Consider the following 20,261-nt stretch of genomic DNA (forward strand, 5'->3'; position numbering starts at 1 on the left):
CATGACATCTTATGAAGTTCAAGTCAGTAATGATTTACATCCCATTTAAAATTATTTACAATACCCATTTCAGGTGATTTCAGATTGTGTAGGAGGAGAACGAAATAAACAGCAATAAATGAGAGTTCCATGGCAGTTCCTAACCCTAGTACATGTGTCAAAGAGTTTAACACTGTAAAATGCTTGAATTTTTTTTTAGTGTGAAATCATTTTTCAGATGGAATAGATAAAAGTCAGAATTTCAGGCATCTGGCAATTCTTTCTCTTTGCCTAATAAAGTATTACCAGTTGTTTTGGTGAAGCATATTCTTCATTAGGTAATAAAGAAACAGTGCTTTCTTCATCCTCATTTTGCCAAAAATAAATTCATATTCAATAACAGACGTCTGTAGTTTTTTTGAATTATTTTGTACTGGGTTCTGCCCCTCCACCCACAAAAAATAACAATAGACCTGGCAAAGGAAACTCAGCATAATCAGCCAGCTTAACCACACTTAATAATCCTGCTGGTTTAGGGTAGGGGATAGGAAGGAAGAAGAGAGCGGTACTGAACAATATTGCTGTGCTCAAATGTGCTGTCAGAGGAACAAAACAGTATCCACAATAGTGGACATCTGAACAAAAACACATTTAAAGTACCTTAAAAATCAGTTTACCTTACAGTATCTTAAAGCTTCCATTAGTGTTAAAAATCCTACAGCTGCTTGTTCATGTATACCAAGAAGTTCTGCAAAAAAAAAACAAAAAAACAAAAAAAAAACAAAAAAAACACGAAAACTTAGCATTGTAATAGTGTGTATAAATTTGAAACGTACTTATATATATATATATATATTTATACTACACCAAAACTTTTAACTTTTACCCAAAACTATACTTTAAAACTTAGCATGTATTTATTAGAAGGTAATGTCAACTAATCATTACAGTATTGCTCATTATCAAATACCATTAGATCAGGTTTGTGGTGGGTAAATGTGATACTTCAGGTGTATATTCAATGTATTTATAAAACTTGATATTCAGTGTTAACTTTTTAAATGAAAGAATTTACTCCCTGAAATCCATGCAATTGTTGACAAAAATACAAGAAGAAAAAGAGACTTAATACCCATGTAAAAGGGCTAACTTGAATTGACTCTCATTTTGAAAAACAAAAATGGATATGCTAATCACTGGTAAAATTTATCATTGGGTAGCAGTGACTGTACTTGCCTAATACTTAAAACATGGGCATTTAATGCCATCCCTCTTTCCTGTAAATAAACACAGGCCGCGTGCTTAAGACTGGAGAAATAAAGATGAATAGAAAATGATCTCCACCATAGAAAGGCTCTGACTTTACCAAAGACGACAGATGAAAAAAACATGTGGTCTCTCTGTACACACACATGGAGTGGTATGATAGTATCTGCTTACAGTGTTAGGGAAGGCTTATAAAAGTGCTAACAGGGAGTTGAATCTTGAAGCATATTATAGTTTTCCAGGCCAAAAAGAAGATGAGAAGAAAATTCAAAGCAGAAGAAACAACAAACAGGTATGAAAAATCAATGCATTTAAGGAATGAAGAATTTGGCAAAGTTTCCTTAAATGTTTCTGGCCTGGGGAACATGATAAATAGTGATTAACAGAGAATTAAGAAGTAGGTTCTGGACTCGTGTCAAGAGGTAACATGAGTTTGGTTTTAGACAAGCTGGGACTGAGGTACCTTTACGTGCTCTAGCTAGAGAGGGATAAACAGCTGGAAGTAAGGCTCAGGAATACAGGGGAGAAAGGTCAGGGTTGGATATAAAGATTTGGGAATCGTCAGCATAGAGATGAGAGTTAAAGTTATGGATGTGGGTAAGTCAGAATAGACACACCACAGAGAACAAAAATGTGATGATAATGAAGTCTTTTCATAAACGGTACCCTTCAGCTAACATACATTAATAATATATTCAGGTCCATAACATATCTAAAAAGCATTTCTTTCTGGTTAAAAATTATGTTCACTGTCAACATAATATATATATAATTTTGCATCCTTTTTACCATCTGGTCATGTTTTGTCCATTTTTCCATTAGGATATATTTTCTTATCAATTAATGTAATAAGAATATTAACTCTGTCATTTTTGTGGCCAACATTTTACTATGTAGCCTTAACTACAACATCTAGATGGTGTGAGGCAAGAGCTGACAGTTTAACTTTCTGGATTGGTAAATCCAAAATTAATAGAAGGTGCATATACATACAGTTTGCACTTTGTCACTAGCTTCTTACAGGCACAGATCGGGGAGAGCAATGCTTCTTTAATTGTGGTTTAGGATTCCTTAGGGACCACAGGACCCTTTTAGAGACTATGTGAGATCAACATGATTTTCATAGTATAATGTTAATTACCTTTACAGAGTTTTACAGAGGTTGAATGATCTGTTATGTTGTATCAGACTACATTTATAAGCATATATGAAGATCCGGCTGTCTACTAATAAGCCAAGCATTAAAGGGATTTGCAAAAATTTAAAACAATGTCACTCTCCTTAATTTTTGTTAATGGTTTATTAAAATGTTATTTATGTTAATAACGGGTATATTTTGTTTTTTTAAAATTATGTTTTATTTCTACAAATTTAGCAGGTAAATGTGAAATTTTTTTAAACACATACACTACATAATGATCAAGCCAGGGTATGAAGAATTTCCATCACTCAAGTACAATGGTTTTGTTAAGCATAGTGACCCTACTCTGCTATCAAATACTGAATTTATTCCATCTTACCGTATGTATGTTTGTACTCTAACCCACTCCCCTCATGCCTCCCCCACCGCCCGCCACTTACCCTTCCCAGTCTCTGTTATCTACCATTCCACTCTCTACTGCCATGTGATCAAATTTTTTTAGATCCCACATATAAGTAAGAGCATGTGATTTTGTCTTGTTGTTCCTGGCTTATTTCACTTAAGATTATGACCTCCAGTTCCATCCATGTATACTGCAAATAATAGGATTTCATTCTTTGTTATGGCCAAATACAGTTCCATTGTTTATAGAATTCCAGTTTATCCACTGACATGTTGATGGACACTTAGGTTGATTCCCTATCTTTGCTATTGCAAATGGTGCTGCAATTAGCATGCAAGTGCAGGCATTCCTTTGATATACTGATTTCTTTGTCTTCGGGTAGACACTGAGTAGTGGGATTGCTGGATCAAATGGTAATCCTAGTTTTTTTGAGAAATCTCCATACTGTTTTCTATAGTGGCTGTACAAGTTTACATTCCTACCAACAGCATATAGGAGTTCTCTTTTCTCTATCTTCGCCACACTTCTTTTGCTGTTTTTTAATAGCCATTCTGACTGGGGTAAGATGACATCTCATTGTGGTTTTGATTTGTAGTTCTCTCATGATTAGTGATGTTGAACATTTTTTCATATACTTAAAGTGAATTAATACATATTTAAAAATTTCTCAATGTCTAACATGAAAAACATTGATTATTTGCTTTGGGATCCTCCATAAGAACATAAAGGGCATGAGATTAAAAGGTCTTAGAATCTTCAGGTTAAAGCAAAACAAGGGAGAGAACAGCCCAAATAGGTATAAATGGATACTTCATATCTTTGCAAACTTTTCTCTCCCTTTCCTTCTGCAATGTAAGCAACTTTAAATGTTTTCATGTAAAAAGAATACACACATTGGGAAACAGTTTCACAGTTTAATTTCTAAAATCAGTTACCACCACCTAGCGTTACAATTAGATACTACATCATCTGTTTCCCTGGGTTTTTAAACAAATGTCTAATAATATTATCATGTTACTAAATACAGCAAACTAGTTGTTCATAATTCTTGGGTAATGAACTATTCAGATTTGATCGGTAAACACATGCTTAGACACCTAGTCTGGATGGTAATATTTTAAAAATGTATTATGCCTATTTTCTTAAACAGTATACTTAACATTTTTACCTTCTTATGTTAGTTTCAAGAGCATCATCACACTAGGAAAATTTACTTTTATGCCAAGTTGTAATACAGTGAGGATATAATATTCTCACGTTACAATTTACAGAATTTATTTGTATGAGACTTTCTCAATAAGCCTTCAAAGTGTCTATTTTCAAGTATCCCTAATCTGAAAATCTGAAATCCAAAATGCTCCAAGATCTGAAGCATTCTGAAAGCCAACATGACTCTCAAAGGAAATGCTCATTACAGCATTTTAGATTTCAGATTTTCAGCTTAGGGATGCTAAACTAGTAAGGAAAAATGCAAGTATTTCCAAATCTGAAAAAAAAATCAGAAATCTGAAATGCTTCTGGTCCCAAGCATGTACTCCACATTTGCAAAAAATTCTAATTACTTTGTGATTAATATTCTTGTTTTCTTTGCCAGAATTAATTTACTATCTTTTATTATCAGAGACGGGGTCTTGCCATCTTGCCCAGGTTGGTTTCAAACTCCTGGCCTCAAGTGATCCTCCTGCTTTGGCCTCCCAAACTGCTGAAATTAAAGGCACAAGCCAATATGTCCAGCCTGATTATCTTATAAAAGAGAATGAAACCATGAAGACTCATTCAGTTTCTGACTGCATTTTTAGCAGTTCCACATATTAAGTGGAATATAACCAGAGAAGCACCAAAGAAACATGATATTTTTTGGCCTAACTATAATATCCATTTCTGTTTATTTTTTAATAGACAAATTAAAGTTGTATATATCTACGGTGTACATGTTCTGAAATATGTATACATTGTAGAATGGCTAAACTGAGCTAATTAACATATGCATTATTCTATGTATGAGTCCATCATCTTTCAATTAGCTACGCACTGGACTGGCTGTTAATACTGATTTCTTTTTATAAAAACAAAACAAGAAAAAAAACCCCACAAAAAACTATGAAACTTCTGGGTTTCTGAATTACAAGAGTTGACTCTTTCCCTATCCCATAAAGAAAATTATAAATAAAAATAACCATCAAATAAGCATACAAAAATATTATGGACAAAAATAATATACAAATACTGAAGAATTCCTTTAAGATAAAAAAGAGACCATGAAAAAATTAATCTCCAGAAGATCAAAATCAAAGAAAACTTTAGTTCAACATACATGTAACGGTACAAAATGAAGATGGATGGCAGGTAGAGAGGAAACAGACCACAAAAGGATTTGAGAGCCTTAGAAGGAGTTTGGATTTTATTTTAAGTGCATAGGGAAGGCAGCCATTGAATGGTTTTAAGGGAGAGAGAAACATGATCTCACTGAGTTTGAAAAATATCACACTAGCCACTGTGAAAGAATGGGCAAGAATGCATTTAGTTTGATTACTTCTATTGTTCCTTATTTCTGCTCTATTGGAGAAACAAAAGATGGTTTCAAAAGCTGGGGCAGAATGAAGTATATGGATTCAGGACCATATAATCTATATAAAACACTAAGTAATTTTTACTAAAGAATGTACAAAACAATATAGTTGGGAAGATAATATTGTGAAGATATCATTTCCTCAAAATAACCTATAAATACAATATAATCAATCCAAATCTTCAAAGATGTCTTAAAACTGGAACTTGAAAAGCTGAGAGAAAAGTTCAACTGGAATAGATAATGTAGAAATGACTATGACAATTTTGTAAAAGTATAATGTCAGGAAACATGCTAATGAATATCAAAGTATATTATAAAACTATGTAATTGTGAAGTTTTGCATAAGAAGTCACAAGTAAATAGATCAGTGGAATAGAAGAAATAAAAACATGTAAATATGGAAAAATGTGTCTAACAAAAAATGTATTTCCTATCTGTGGAGAACTGACTGGAATTAGGACATTAGATAATTCTTTGAGAAAAAGTCAAAAGGCAGATCTCCAACTCATACCATTCATAAAAACACAATCCAGATAGACTAAAGAGCCAAACATTAAAAAACAAAAAGCCGGCCGGGCGCGGTGGCTCAAGCCTGTAATCCCAGCACTTTGGGAGGCCGAGACGGGCGGATCACGAGGTCAGGAGATCGAGACCATCCTGGCGAACACAGTGAAACCCCGTCTCTACTAAAAATACAAAAAACTAGCCGGGCGAGGTGGCGGGCGCCTGTAGTCCCAGCTTCTCGGGAGGCTGAGGCAGGAGAATGGCGTAAACCCGGGAGGCGGAGCTTGCAGTGAGCTGAGATCCGGCCACTGCACTCCAGCCTGGGCGACAGAGCGAGACTCCGTCTCAACAACAAAAAAAAAAAAAAAAAAAAAAAAAAAAAAAAGCCCACAGAAGTATTCTTGGAAAATACTAGAGAATATTGGTTTAATCTTGGGGTGGAGCCAGGCATGATGGTGCACGTCTGTAGTCTGAGCTACTTGGGAGACTGAGGCAAGAGGATCACTGGAGCCCAGTTCAAGGCTGCAGTGAGCTATGACTGCACCACTGCACTACGGCCTGGGTGACAGAGTGAGACCCCGTCTCTAAAAAATGAAAATAAAAAATCTGGGGGTGGGAGACACATCAAACTGATATAACGGGAGGAAAAAAAAAAAAAAGCTCAAATAGAAGCCATATAAAAAAAAGACCAAATGATTTAACCTCATAAATATGAAAGCCAGTCAGACACAGTAGCTCATGTCTGTAATCTCAGCACTTGGGAAGGTTGAGGCGGGCGGATCACCTGAGGTCGGGAGTTCGAGACCAGCCTGGCTAACATGGTCAAATCCCATTTCTACTAAAATACCAAATTAGCTGGGCGTGTTGGCGTATACCTATAATCCCAGCTACTCGGGGGGCTGAGGCAGAAGAAGTGCTTGAACCCGGGAGGCAGAGGTTGCAGTGAGCTGGGATGGCACCACTGCACTCCAGCCTGGGTGACAGAGTGAGATTCTGTCTCAATAAATAAATAAATAAAAGCCTTGGGTATAAGAAAATATATCATTAACAAAGTTAACGAGAGAGAAGGCTGGGTGACAATACTTGCAGCAAAGGTCAAATAGAGAAAGAACTAAGAGAATTTATAAATACCTCCTAGAAACCGAACAAAAGAAAATAGCTCCTTCTCCCCAAATGCCAAAAAGATGGGAAGAGGAAATTCACAGAAGATGATGACTAAAAACTGACAAACACATGAAGAGATGATCAAGCTCAGGCTCAATGAGCACCAGAGAAATGTGAATTAAAACAGTCTATCATTTGTCAACAAACTGACAAAATGTTAAAGACGGACAATTCTAAGTGTCAGGCAGGATGCAGAAAAATACGAACTCTCCTACACACTTGAAAGAGTAAGTTTATACTTTTATCAGTTGATAAAGCAAATTTTAGAAGGACATCTGGCATTATCTATCAAAATTTAACAGTCGTTCCTCAAGAAGTTAAATCTTATGAGTTACTGTATGACCCAGGATTGCAACTCCTTGGTCTATGGCAAAGAAACACTAAAATATAGACCTCATAAAAACCTGTATATGAATGTTCCTCACAGCATTACTCATAATGGCCAAGTGGAAACACTCCACATGTCCATTAGTTGGTGAATGAATAAATGTGGTACATTTGTGCAATGGTATGTTACTCATCAATAAAGAGGAGTGAAGTACTGGTACATGCTAAACCATGGTCAACGTGAAAATATTATACTAAGTGAAATCAATCAGTCACTAAAGACCAGATAGTATATGATTCCATTTCTATGAAACAGCCCGAACAGGCAAATCTATAGAGCAGAAAGTAGATGAGCGGTTGCCAGGGCTGGCGTGGAAGGAAGTATAAGGAGTTACTGCTAACGGGAACAGGGTTTCTTTTTGGGACGATAGAAATGTTTTGAAATTGATTGTGGTGATGGCTACACAACTCTGAGAAAATATTTAAAACACTGAATTGTACATTTTAAATGGGTGACAAGCATATGTGAATATCTCAACAAAGCTGTAAGTAAAAAAAAAAAAAAAAAAATTAACAGATGCCTAAAATTTCAATATACTTTCTATTTTCAGAAATCTAACCTGTAGGTATACTTAAATATATACGGAAATACTTATATACAAAATACGTTTACTACGGCAGTTTCTTAGACCCAAAAATGGAAACAATCTAAATGTTTACCATAAGGAAACTCAAGGCAAAAAGACAGACTAGGAAAAAAATACATGTACTGACATCAGACATACATTCATTCAGCATTTACTGGACTTATTTCCTGCTCTGACAACATAGTAGGAGGTAATATAGAAAGAAAAATTATAATTAAATTGTTACTAGTTGAAAATTCTTAGGCAAGTTGCTTTACCTCTGTAGGCTTCAGTTTCCTTCTTTATAACATACAGAGTAATACTTTCCTTGAAGGGTTGTTGTAAAGATTAAGATCCTATTTCTAAAATGCCTACACTGGTCCACAGAAAAAACTTAGTTTCCCTCAAAAGCCTATGCACCTCGTTTATAGAAATAAGAACACATACACAAATAACTATGATGCGAGGTATAATAGAATGAAGCAGACTGAGGTAAAGCACCATATATGATCAGAGGGAGGAGAAAACTTTTCCTGCTGTAGGGGTAGGTGGAGAGACATTAAGTAGGAGTTAACATTTTAATGGAGCCAGATGGAATGAGCAGGAGGACATTTGGGGGAAAGTACAATTAGCCATCTGAAAAGAGCAGTGGTTCTTAATCCTGACTACACAGTATCACTTGCTTAAAAATATATAAATGCCCAGATTCCAGCTGAGAACAATTCCATTACAATCTCTAGGTGGTAGGGCCTAGGCATATGATTTTAAATTTCTTCTAGTTAATTGTGATATGCAGCCAAGTTTGAGAACCAGTGGATTAAGGCACTGGATTTGTGAAGGAGACTAGTAAAAGATTATAAACATAGGGTTGAGTAGGAACACAGAGGCTCTTGAACGCTAAGAAGCTGAAACTTTAGTTGGTAAGCATTAGCAAGAGAGTCACTGAAGGCACTGAGCAGAGAAATAACCTAACAGGACATGTAAAACAAAATCATTAACCTGTCAGTTTGTAGAATATACTGGAGTGGAATGACTGATAGAAAGCTATAGCATGATAGTGTAGACAGGTGAGAGTAATGAGACCACAACAGACTTGGCAAAGGAAGAAAAAAAGAGAGCAGCTAGCATTTCTGTGCTTGTGGTAGGCAGCATATGTGAATATGTCTATTTTTAACCTCAATGCACAGGTAAGAAAACCGAGGCTCAGATAACTTAGTAGTTTGCCCATAGTCAAACAGCAGAGGCATAAACTAACTGGCGCCATCACCACTCCCAAGGTCTCTACTTGTTCCACCATGGCGCAGTGTCCTGCAGTACCACTTGGCCTCTGTGAGAGAAAGTTCAAGAATGGAGAATCTCGAGGACTCAGCAAGTCATTAGATACCTGACAGTAAGGTACAAATAACTAGCAGGTTTTCAAATAAAGCCTGTTGAATAAATTAACATCAGAAACATTATGGCAAGCTGCATAACAATCTTTGCCCTCGACTGTTTCAATTTTCTACAAAGGGCAGTTACAACTATCGATGATTTTAAATTTCTCCTAGGTAATTGTGATGTGCAGACAAGTTTGAGAACCAGTTGTTAAGAGTGCTCATTATGCAGCAGTGGCAAACATGTACTGAACAGTGTTTAAGGACTTGATGAATATCTTTTTTGCCATTTTCTCACCTCATTCTAACTATCCTGTGATAATCATTCCCATTAGAGGATGAGAAAGAGGCACTGAGTGAAGTATCTTGTTTAATTCCACAGTTTAATAAATGGCACAACTGAGATTTGAACCACAGTAGTCTAATTCCGCACAGCGAACATACTTAATCATTATGATATACGGTCTCTTACACTACATGTTAGTCTTGAGTGCTATAACACATACGTGAGATGGCATGGGAGTTTATCTTATTTAAATTCCACAGTATACCTGAGAGGTAGATATCTGCCCCATTTACAGAGAAGAAGCTGAGACTGAGATTTTAATCCAAAGATTCTTGTCCGTGGTACAGAGTTAGTAAATGAGTCATGCAGTGTGCCACCTTCAAGGAGAATGAGGGGTAAGAAAACGCTATGATTTTAGCAGGTAGTGAGGTCTTTGCTTTAGAAGAGCAAATGACACAGATTTTAGATCATAAAGAGTAAATATTTTAGTAATGCAGGCAAGGAAATTCTGCTGGTAAAAGGATGGAGAGAAAGAGGCTTTGTTGTCTGGTCGTTAGACATCACGGTTTTCGTTTTAAGCAGCAGAAGCCACCTACATTTTGTGTAGACCAGGGAAGAGAGTCACATTTGATAGAAGAGACTATAAATGGAATCAACAGTAACTCTGGAAAGATATATAGTTCTTCTAAAACAGGAAAAAAGAATATGGTGAAAAAACAACTTGAGATTCTAAAGTTGGCTGAGAGGGAGTGGGCAGAGGTAAAGTTAGAGACAGATAAGGAGGAGAAGGGGTTTGAATCCACTGCCTTAAGCAGCTGTAGATAAATGAGTTATGAGGAGTAGAAAAAAGGGTTACAATGTGCAGTCAGCAGTGAGAATTCAAACGAGTTTAAGTAGGATTAATTTAGAGTACACCCAACCAATAAAACTGATAATAAGGTTTCTTTTCTAGCAGTAGTCACCAGCCTGGCATCGAGAGAGAAAATGTGTCCTATGTGTTATCTCGGAAAACCCAACAAGTTCAGTGAAAGATAAATGGGGTATTTTTCTCATTTTTAAGTTTGATGATTGAAAACAGTTCGCTTCAAGTAAACATTCCAAAATGCAAGAAATAGATCCGATTTTCTTTTGCAAGTTAGCTATTTCAAAGTTATTGCTTAGTTTTGGCTTTTAAACTACACAGAAAAAGGGTCCACAGCAAGATGACAGCCTTGAAAAGCATTATTTCAAGAAACAAAAACGATGTATGTGTACGTCTCAAGAAGTGAAACTGATAATTGACTAATATATTCTGTAAAGGAAGTAACGACTTCACGGCAAGAGCTGCCTGAGGAGCCTCCTATTCCTTTTTTCTTTTTTGAGATGGAGTCTCGCTCTGTCGCCCAGGCTGGAGTGCAGTGGCACGATCTCAGATCACTGCAAGCTCCGCCTCCCAGGTTCAAGCAATTCTCCTGCCTCAGCTTCCTGAGTAGCTAGGACTACAGGCGTGCATCACCACGTCTGGCTAATTTTTATATTTTTAGTAGAGAAGGGGTTTCACTGTGTTGGCCAGGCTAGTCTCGAACTCCTCACCTCAGGTGATCCATCTGCCTCGGCCTCCCAAAGTGCTGGGATTACAGGTGTGAGCCACTGCACCCGATCATGGAGCCTCCTATTCTTGAAACCTCATTCTGACTGTTAATCCTGCCAATGAAAGGTACCTCACCTCAGTCTATGAGAAGCTGGGTGATGAAAAGCCGAGGGAGGCAGAGGAGTATTCTGGTTTGGGGACTAGGATAAGCTATCGAGAATCCGGAGAATGTGTGGAAAGATGAACCACACTGATGGGTACCAAGTGTGAGAGAGAATGATGCGCTAAAGACAGTGGGGGAAGGGTCAGGCCAGAGCACACAGTAAGAAGCAGCAAGGACAGAGGGTCAAGTGGGATAAGGCACCTCGACCCAAGTTCAGCAAACACCTATTGCTTCCCTAATCATATGAGATAAGATACCTGAGGGTCCAGAAACAACTGGAAGAAGAAGAAAGAGGGGAGTGTGCAGAAGCCATCACAGGTGAGAGCGAAACAGAGAGACCTAGAAAACCTGTATATTACCCAAGAGAGACTGAGATGAGACTTTTTTTCATTGACAGAATTAAATGCTCTCAGTTAGGAATCAGAATAAGGGCTGAAAAATAGGATAAGCTCAATTACAGAGAGCGGAGCAAGATAATTTGTAGTTTTTGTTCATGAATTTCACTGTTTAAACTCTGACCTTTACTAGAAATCAGCAAAACTTGGTTCTCATTCTAACCTCACCACTAAGTAAATAATTTTGCATATGAATTAAATGAGAAGTGAACTTAGTTCTTACATTTCTTAAACAGTACAATGGGTTTTACTGTGGTACTTTAATTCTGAAGTTTTAATCTTAATGATTTTTCCTTAATATTATACCCTTTCATGTTTCTGTTAATTAACTACACATTTCTGAATTAGAGAAAAATTCAAAAGGAAGATCATGAATCACTTCAATGGGAGCAAAAAGTGGTAACTATTATTGTCTCAATTATATTTGCTCTGTTTGCCTGTGAGCTCTGAGAACTCTGGAGCTTCGTGTCCTATACTACATACTTCATAGAGGCACACTGTGGTTACTCAATTTAAGATAAATGAATAAATAAATGAATTCAGATTGACCCAGTAATAAACTGAAGGTAATTTCATTCAGTTATGTATCAGCTCTCCTTAATGGAATGGATTGGCCAAAATAGGATCCATTTCAATGTGCCTGGCAACACGTGAAGCCACAGGAAAGAAATAATTGAGACCAGAAATGGAAGTGGTAGTGGAAGAGTTGGTAGTTTAAAAGTCTCAGACAGTACTAAATTTGCTCTGTGTTTTAAAGTATGCACATTAAAAGTAATATAGGCAAAAACCCAAAGTAAATATTTCACATCCCCAGGCTTTGTAATGCTCAATTTTAAGCAAAGAATGCAGCACTATCTCTGAATAAATATGCACTGTGTTTATATATATTAAGAGCCATAAATCCCAGTTTTATACCAGAGAAAATGAAAGGCTTGAGAAGTAACTTGACTAAAGTCATACATTTGGTATTTGAACCCAAGATCGCCTGGCTCCAAGATTAATGGTCTTAACATTTTGGTGCCTTGAAAACTATAAAGGATTCTTCTATTAGAAAGCACTTAATTTCTAGGTAATGTAGAGCCATTAAATAGATGAATAAAAATCAGCTGTATTCCACTGAAATATTATTCATCAAAGAGAGCAACATAACAAAGAATATACTTACTCATTCCTGAGCACTCTCTATCACCATCCCATACATTAGAAACAGCATGTCCCGTCAGCAGGAGATTAATTAAACTTTGGCTATTAATAAATATTAAAAAGCAATTAAATATGAATAGAACTAGTTGCCAAATCAAAAAATTCCTACAGCAAGGTATAAAGTAATGACTTTTCACATTAAATTATGTAAAAATTTACAAAGTTAGGGAAAACCTTACATGTTCCATTTTATATATTCGGCCTTGCTAAATGTATCACTAAGTGTATCAGCACAGTGGTATTTATTGTTCTACATATTCACATACATTTAACAACTTTATCTAAGATATATTTAAATGGATAAAAAATGATAGACTAATACTTTATAATTTTTAAAAATGAATATATAATTATTAATATTTTGTCTTTGATGAAAGATACATGAATTTTCATCTTTGAGGCAGAAAGGTCTAAAAATAAGGACTCATGTATTAGAGTAGGTTAACTATCACTGTTTCATTGATTTTTGGTAAAAATAGCCATAAAAAGCTTGAGAAGGAGGGTGGTCCGAGAGGAAAATTGGGAATTTTTTTCTCCCAAGCAGAGAAGCATTTACAAAGATATAATTATTTCTAAGTCAAAATGAATAAATTTTATCATTAAAAAATCATAAATAGATTTGTTAAAATACTTCCCCACTGTTATCTTAAAACAAAATATTTGCCACAATAAATACAATGCATACATAAAATGAAATTAACATTTCATACATCAAGCAAACAATGCATAAAACAAAGAAGTGCTCAAATCCATAGATGTTATACTGTTAACACCACTGACAAGCAAAATTACCTGACTCAGTCATGTTTTATCGTAAGGTAGGTTTCTAAAAACTAGAGTTCACATGAGGAGACAAGAGATTTTAGTTAATTACCTGCCATGTCCATATACAGGATCTATCAAGGGTTCACTTGCATCTTCAATTTCATTTTTTATGTTTTCAATGCCCTAAAGAAACAAAGAACTCATTGACTTATTTTAAAAAACTAAAATGAAAATTATGATAGTTTAAAAACTGACTAGTTTATACTATAAACTAATACAATTATTTAAGTAACTTTTCTACCATGAGTAACTCAGATTTGAAGTGGGGGGACATTTGAGATAACTGTAAAAAGTAGTTCCTCAAATATCTTTTATTTTCTTTCATGGGCTCTATATAAAGAACACTCATGGATGAAATATGTACTGTTGGTTAAAGGGGCAAGGAGAGACAATTAACTTTTAATCGGAGAAAGGAGAAATTATTTAATAAATGAATTATTTAAAAGTTAAATGAATATGAACCTGTTAAGGAAACTGATTTTTTTTAGATCATGTAAAAACTTATTGCAGTAAATACATACACACATGAATACTGATAGAGATATAACATTAAATAATTTGCATTTTAATTGCTTAACTGGTACATAAAATGGAAGGTTTACTTCTGATTTTAAGTATTACTTCACAAATATTAGTCATTCAAATGTATACTTACAAAATGCAAACTAAAAGGGCAGGAAGTGCCTTCTTTTCTTAAAAAGCAATTTCCTGATATTTTCTAAACCTCCAGAAGGGCGCTCAGCTCCCAGAAATTCTAGATACTGGATAAGGACCAGAAGACCTACTTACTGTAACCTCATCAGTTCCAAAAAGGACAAAGATCAACTGCCATTCATTGTTCTATTCACTTAACTTTAGCCGTTGGTTCTATCATTTCTAAGAATTAAATAGATGATTAATTAACAACCAAGATTTTTAATGAATGACTAAATCCCGCAGGGGAAGCAAAGAAGCATGAGCTCTCGCATGTGCCATCCTCGTAAACAATACAAATCAGGCTATGATAATGTCAAGATGAATACTATCAACAAGCGACACAATCACTAATGAGGAAGCGGATATCATTTTAAAGACCAGGTCAAGGAAGGACAACTTGCATGATAATTTATTGTCTGTAAAGAAGAAGAAACAGGAGATATCAAATGTTTTGAGCGTATGAAGTTAGAGGATACTGAACAGTCAAGAAGAACTTACAAGAAACCAGTCATCTTAGATACCACTATCACTGCTACTCCCAACATCTACACAACTAAGCACTTTTGGTTCTCTTATTTATATTTAATAATCCAAATAAGTATTTATTTACATTTCTAAATATGCTCCCTTTCTTTTCCATTCCATGACCTGTCCTAGTTTAGGCTTCTCTTATTTCAATACCACTTTTCTAGTTTTCCTGACTCTCGTCTTGTACTACAAACACCAACTCGATCCATCACAACTCCCTATCCCAATTTAATACATCTTTTATCAACAAAAAGATCTTGTCACTCCCTTGTTCAAACTTTTTACTGTGTTCCAATTCTGAGCAGATGAAACCTACTCTTTGCACAGTGTATGTAGAAAGGCCTTCATACTCTGTCTTTTCTTACATATGTGCCCAGTCTCATCTTCCACAACTGACTCTCTGGTGTCTTATGCTGCAGTTAAGGCTCAACTACTTAGAGCTCCCTAAACCTGCATTATACCCTCAATCCCTTACACTTTTATACTTGCAGTGCCCACTGCTGGAAAAAATTTCCTCCAGCTTTTCCATACAGAAAACTTGCCCTCATGCATCAAGGTCCTATCCCTGTCAGATGGTCCCTACTAGAAACAGTGTGCCCTTGATTCCATCTAATAGGTTCAGACAGAACACCAAACGCCAAAACACACTGCTATAATGGAATTATTGTGTCATTTTTTTTACAACAGTAAATACATATCACTAAAAATGTATCCCATATTATTAATACAAACATAGTCCTTAGCATAGAGTCAATGCTCAAAAAACATTTGTCAAATAAAAGAAGTTTGATTTCAGACATGATAGATCTAATAGGATAGTCAACTGAGACTAACACGTTACTAGAGCTATGAGACTGGTATTTGGGGAAAAAGAGTAGGACTAGAAAGGGACATACTGGAACTATTAAATAGCTATTTATAAAGGTAACCTGAGTAAATGATATATCCATAAAAGGTATACTGGATCCAGGGAAGAAAATTTCTGGAACACAAAAATTTAGAGGAGGAGAGAAAAGAGCAGGAGGTAACAGGTAAAGAAGGAAAGGAAGCAATCAAAGAAAACAAAACAAAGTAAGAATCGTGAGACGTTATAGAAAGAAAACACACAGTGATTTATCAAAAAAAAAAAAAAAAAAAGAAATCAAGAAAGGGAATGAAGGTCAAAAACAGCTTCCAGAAGGGGTCAAGGGGTCAAGTGCTACACGGAAGGATCAAAGGAAACACAATTTGGAAGAACTGACAGCATTTCACAATTAGAACATTATTGATAATCTCTGTAGTCCAAAAGAGCAGAGGTGAAAGCAAGCATGAAACTGCTTAAGTAACGAGTGAGTGCTGAGGAAACAGAAATTAACTAATTTTCAGCGTAAAAGATTTTTATTCTAAGAATTTAAAAACAGCATCAGGAATAAAATTACTTATCACGGCAGGAAAAACAGCACTAAATAACATTAATCAAAGGCAGAAAAAGCATTTTCTTGAACACACCTTTGTCAGTAATACAGAATACAGAAAAAGCAATACTCCAAATTTATTTCCCCACATTGAATACTGGTCCAAGACAGCATCTTTTAATTCTGGTAAACTTCTGAATGATCTTTTTCTGGGGGAAAAAAAAGAATTAAGTATTGGTATCATGATGAGATTAACTACATTCATAAAAGGGAAAATTTTTAAATTTTCTTATACATTAAAACATACACATACAAACAGGAAACTTTTGGGACGTTTCTAAATTTTTCAAATACAAATTTAGCCACTAAAACCAAAAGCTATTTCTGACAACTATCACAATATACGATATGTATCATTAAGAAAGAACACCTACTTGGCAGGGAACCTCTTCATCTCTTAGGTGAACTGTCTGGCATCAGTAAATTCTTCAATAATATACAGTTATTTAAACAATAGAGTGGCCTTCTTGTAAGAGGGGGTAAACACAAAGAACACTTCACTTTTTAAATCCTAGAAATTACTTAACAAATATCTGAATGCCAAAGATAACTTACATTTGCAGCTTCTTTTAAAATAATGTTACATTTTAAACCAAATGCCACCCATAATTCTATCAACAGCCATCTTTACCTTTAACTTTGTAATAAAAAGTTTAAATGCTCTAACAAAAATATAGGCATTCTTAATAAAAGGTATAGAAAACAGATACTGGCAAATAAGAAATAATTCTAATATTTATCCTACTAAAAATTTTTATATTTGTTAAAGACACAAAAACATTAAGCTAAAATGATTTTTTTCATTGTAATGGTGAAAAAGCTTTTTAATGTTTTTAAAAAGCGTATTTGGATAGTTAATTAAGGACTCAGCATAATTTATACATTTACAAACTATTTTAAAGGCAAATTAATACTGAAGCAATAGATTTAAACTTTATGTTTAAGTAGTGCATTTCTATGTAAAACTAAGAACCTTTGCACAGTATGAACAGACTTAAAGTGGCAATGTGTCCACAGAGTAAGTATTTTAAATGTTCCAATGTTACTTACTGAATTAATGCATGAAATCGCTCAAAGCCAAGCTCTTCGACAGCCAAGGCAGCTATACATAAAAGACACTTTTCAGCACTACACATGGCAAATAAATGACACAAGATACACACAGCAGGCTGTAAATACTTTCAAGCAATCAACACTTTCCCTATTTCCTTACTCCCTTAAAATTCTCAGTTTATTTTCAACTTTCTTATAACATTAATTTGTATTTCAACATCTTTGTCATCATGAATATAACTAAAATGGATATAATACTGAGAATGTAGAAGGGTGATTAAATAGACATTTCAGTTCAGCTATGCTATGGTAGTTTTATAAAGTATGAAAAATTACTGATAATCAGTGCTTCACACATCATAATGTGTCCTGCACTTTTAAATAATCTTTCCGATTATATAAATCCAAGTAATATCATCAGAGCTAACCTTCCTTTTCATAATATAAAAGTTTAAGGTTTACTGCTTAATTATTAAACAAACGTGTATAAAAAGGCATAACACTCTCAAACTACACAGGTTCAATGACAGCTTTAAGTTTGTTTCCTCATTTATTTGTATAACTGTTAAAAAGTTTTCAGTAACTTATTTAGATTATATTTATTAATCAAAGGAAATCAAAGCATTGTAATCAGAGGTAATGTTTACTGAGCAGTTTACTAAGTGCCAGGCCCTTTTCTAAATGCCCTACATGTCTTACCTCATTTAATCCTCATATAAACCCTCTAAGCTCCATTTTACAGAAGAGGAACCTGAGGTACACAGAAAACTCCTCTCAAGAGTACACAGGATTAAATAGCGGTGATAAGATTTGAGCCCAGATAGTTTTGGCTCTGGGGAGTTATTTATCACGATGAATAACTTCACATATATTTTATAAAGCAAAACTTACTACTATCAAATATAAATTCTCACTGGTGAGTTAATTCAATATGAAGTCAAAATTTTAAATTTGTATTTACAATTTAAAATGTCGCATTATGCTAGCTTTCCAAAGCCTAGTTGTGTTTCATATTGCATTTTAAAATCTTTAGCAGTCCAAGTGGATTAAGTTATCTCTTGGTTTATGTGGGAAACAAACTGAAATTGAACCTGAGTATTCACTACTGCGAACAACTGTGCATTACCAACAAGCCAAAACTATACACACCACATAAGCCAATGAAATTAATGTTTGTAGAGAAAGTAATATTAACAAGAGGGGAAAACACTTTACATTAAAACTTTCAGAAAATGAAAATTCTACCTAATCTTTTCCAAATTATATTATTTGTTCTGCAATGTTAGATTATCTAAATAGTTTTACTGGGTATACTACAAAAGTAGACATAAAGATAATAGTTTAGAGAAAAGAGGCAAGCAAAATAAAAAGCTTAGCAGGCAGGGATGGTGGAAAAATATAAAACACAAGAAAAAGAACATAGCTGGGAATAAAGGAAAGAACAGGTAAAATAGATTGTTACATGGAATAAAAATTGTAATATAAATACAGTTCATTTGTCACTAAGGTAAATTCTCAAATTTTCAGTTAACAAAGTATTTCAAATGTATACAATATTTAAAAAATTTAAAATATGGTTTACTTCATGGCAACTTTTAAAAGAGATACAAAGTAAACTGGAAAATTACTAAAATGTTTTTTGGAGGGTAATTCAATATAATATGCCCATCTAAATTAGTTACTGAAGTACCAAAGTGAATGCATTATAAGGCCCTTCAACCTACAGCAATGTAACCTATCACTACAGAAATGCATAGCACATTCCATAGTGCGCACACAGTATACTATTAAGATACTAACGGAAAATGTTATATAAAAAGATCTTACTATTTTCTCACACATCAATATACAGACTGGCTTTAAGCACATAATCTTCAAAATAATTTTTCAAAAGATCAACAATTCCTCTTTCAAAATTTTAATATCCTAAATGAAACTATTAAGTGTTTATATCCACACAGTAAAACCTGGAGAACATGTTAAAACCAATATTAATGACACTTTGGACTACCATCCTTGTGACTGTTTTCCACCTGTTGTCTTTAAATGTCATTATAAACTCTAAAATATGTTGTTTTTTTTGAAAGGCCATGTTTCAAAGGCTTCAAAAGGAAGCATCATTCAACTGTTTAAATGTTCAAAATGATTCCTTGCAAATTTACTACTATTAGAATTTGCCAGGCTTAAGGCATTTTAACTGCAAAGGTAGGAGAAAAAAGACACTGACAACACAGAGACATTTTAGTCCAGGGAGGCAACAGCATCTTACAGATAATACTATATGGAAAGAAAAATGTGTATCACATACAATTGAAATGTACTTTTAGGTAGGTAATCTCTCTACAAAAAATTTCCACAGAGATGATAGTTAATGTGATGCTCTGTGGGTAGAATAAGTCACTTATTTAACGTAAGCACTTGGGACTACCAATTATCAAAAACCATTAAGTAGCAAGATTACTCCTGAAAAGCCAATCAGAAAAGCAACTCTTAACTAGCTTTCGTACCACTAGCTGTCTCCATTTCACATGGGCAGCTTTCGGGTCAATTACATAAGAATTTTCAAAAGTTAAAAACCACAGAATATATAAGTTTTATGAATAATGAGAATAGCTATTATTTAACTTCAATCAAGATATGAAAAACTTAAGGCATAACTAAAATTGCCTTAAAATAATCTATATGTATAAAAATAATCCAAATAATTCAGAAGGAAAAGCAACAGCTTGCAAC

General features: G+C 34.6%; 1 protein-coding gene across 7 annotated transcripts in view; it reads right to left on the reverse strand.

Annotated features, from left to right (window-relative positions):
- The window catches only part of MINDY3 (MINDY lysine 48 deubiquitinase 3), an 82,502-nt gene that overhangs the window by 42,894 nt on the left and 19,347 nt on the right, over positions 1-20,261 (reverse strand). For 5 of the 7 annotated variants that reach the window (XR_004436783.1, XR_004436782.1, XM_033209808.1 and 2 more), the window contains exons 5-9: positions 17,526-17,577; positions 16,510-16,624; positions 13,847-13,920; positions 12,935-13,014; positions 657-727 (exon numbers count right to left, since the gene is read on the reverse strand). Coding sequence is in view for 5 of the 7 variants with exons in the window: in XM_033209808.1 (XP_033065699.1) it covers positions 657-727; positions 12,935-13,014; positions 13,847-13,920; positions 16,510-16,624; positions 17,526-17,577 (392 nt within the window). In the remaining 2 variants the exon portion in view is untranslated. Of the gene's footprint in view, positions 1-656; positions 728-12,934; positions 13,015-13,846; positions 13,921-16,509; positions 16,625-16,849; positions 17,451-17,525; positions 17,578-20,261 lie in introns of those variants that run through there. The other 2 variants (XM_033209810.1, XM_033209811.1) reach the window with 2 other exon arrangements.

This window comes from Trachypithecus francoisi, unplaced genomic scaffold (assembly GCF_009764315.1).
Source record: "Trachypithecus francoisi isolate TF-2019V2 unplaced genomic scaffold, Tfra_2.0 Lachesis_group9, whole genome shotgun sequence".
Classification (NCBI taxonomy): domain Eukaryota; kingdom Metazoa; phylum Chordata; class Mammalia; order Primates; family Cercopithecidae; genus Trachypithecus; species Trachypithecus francoisi.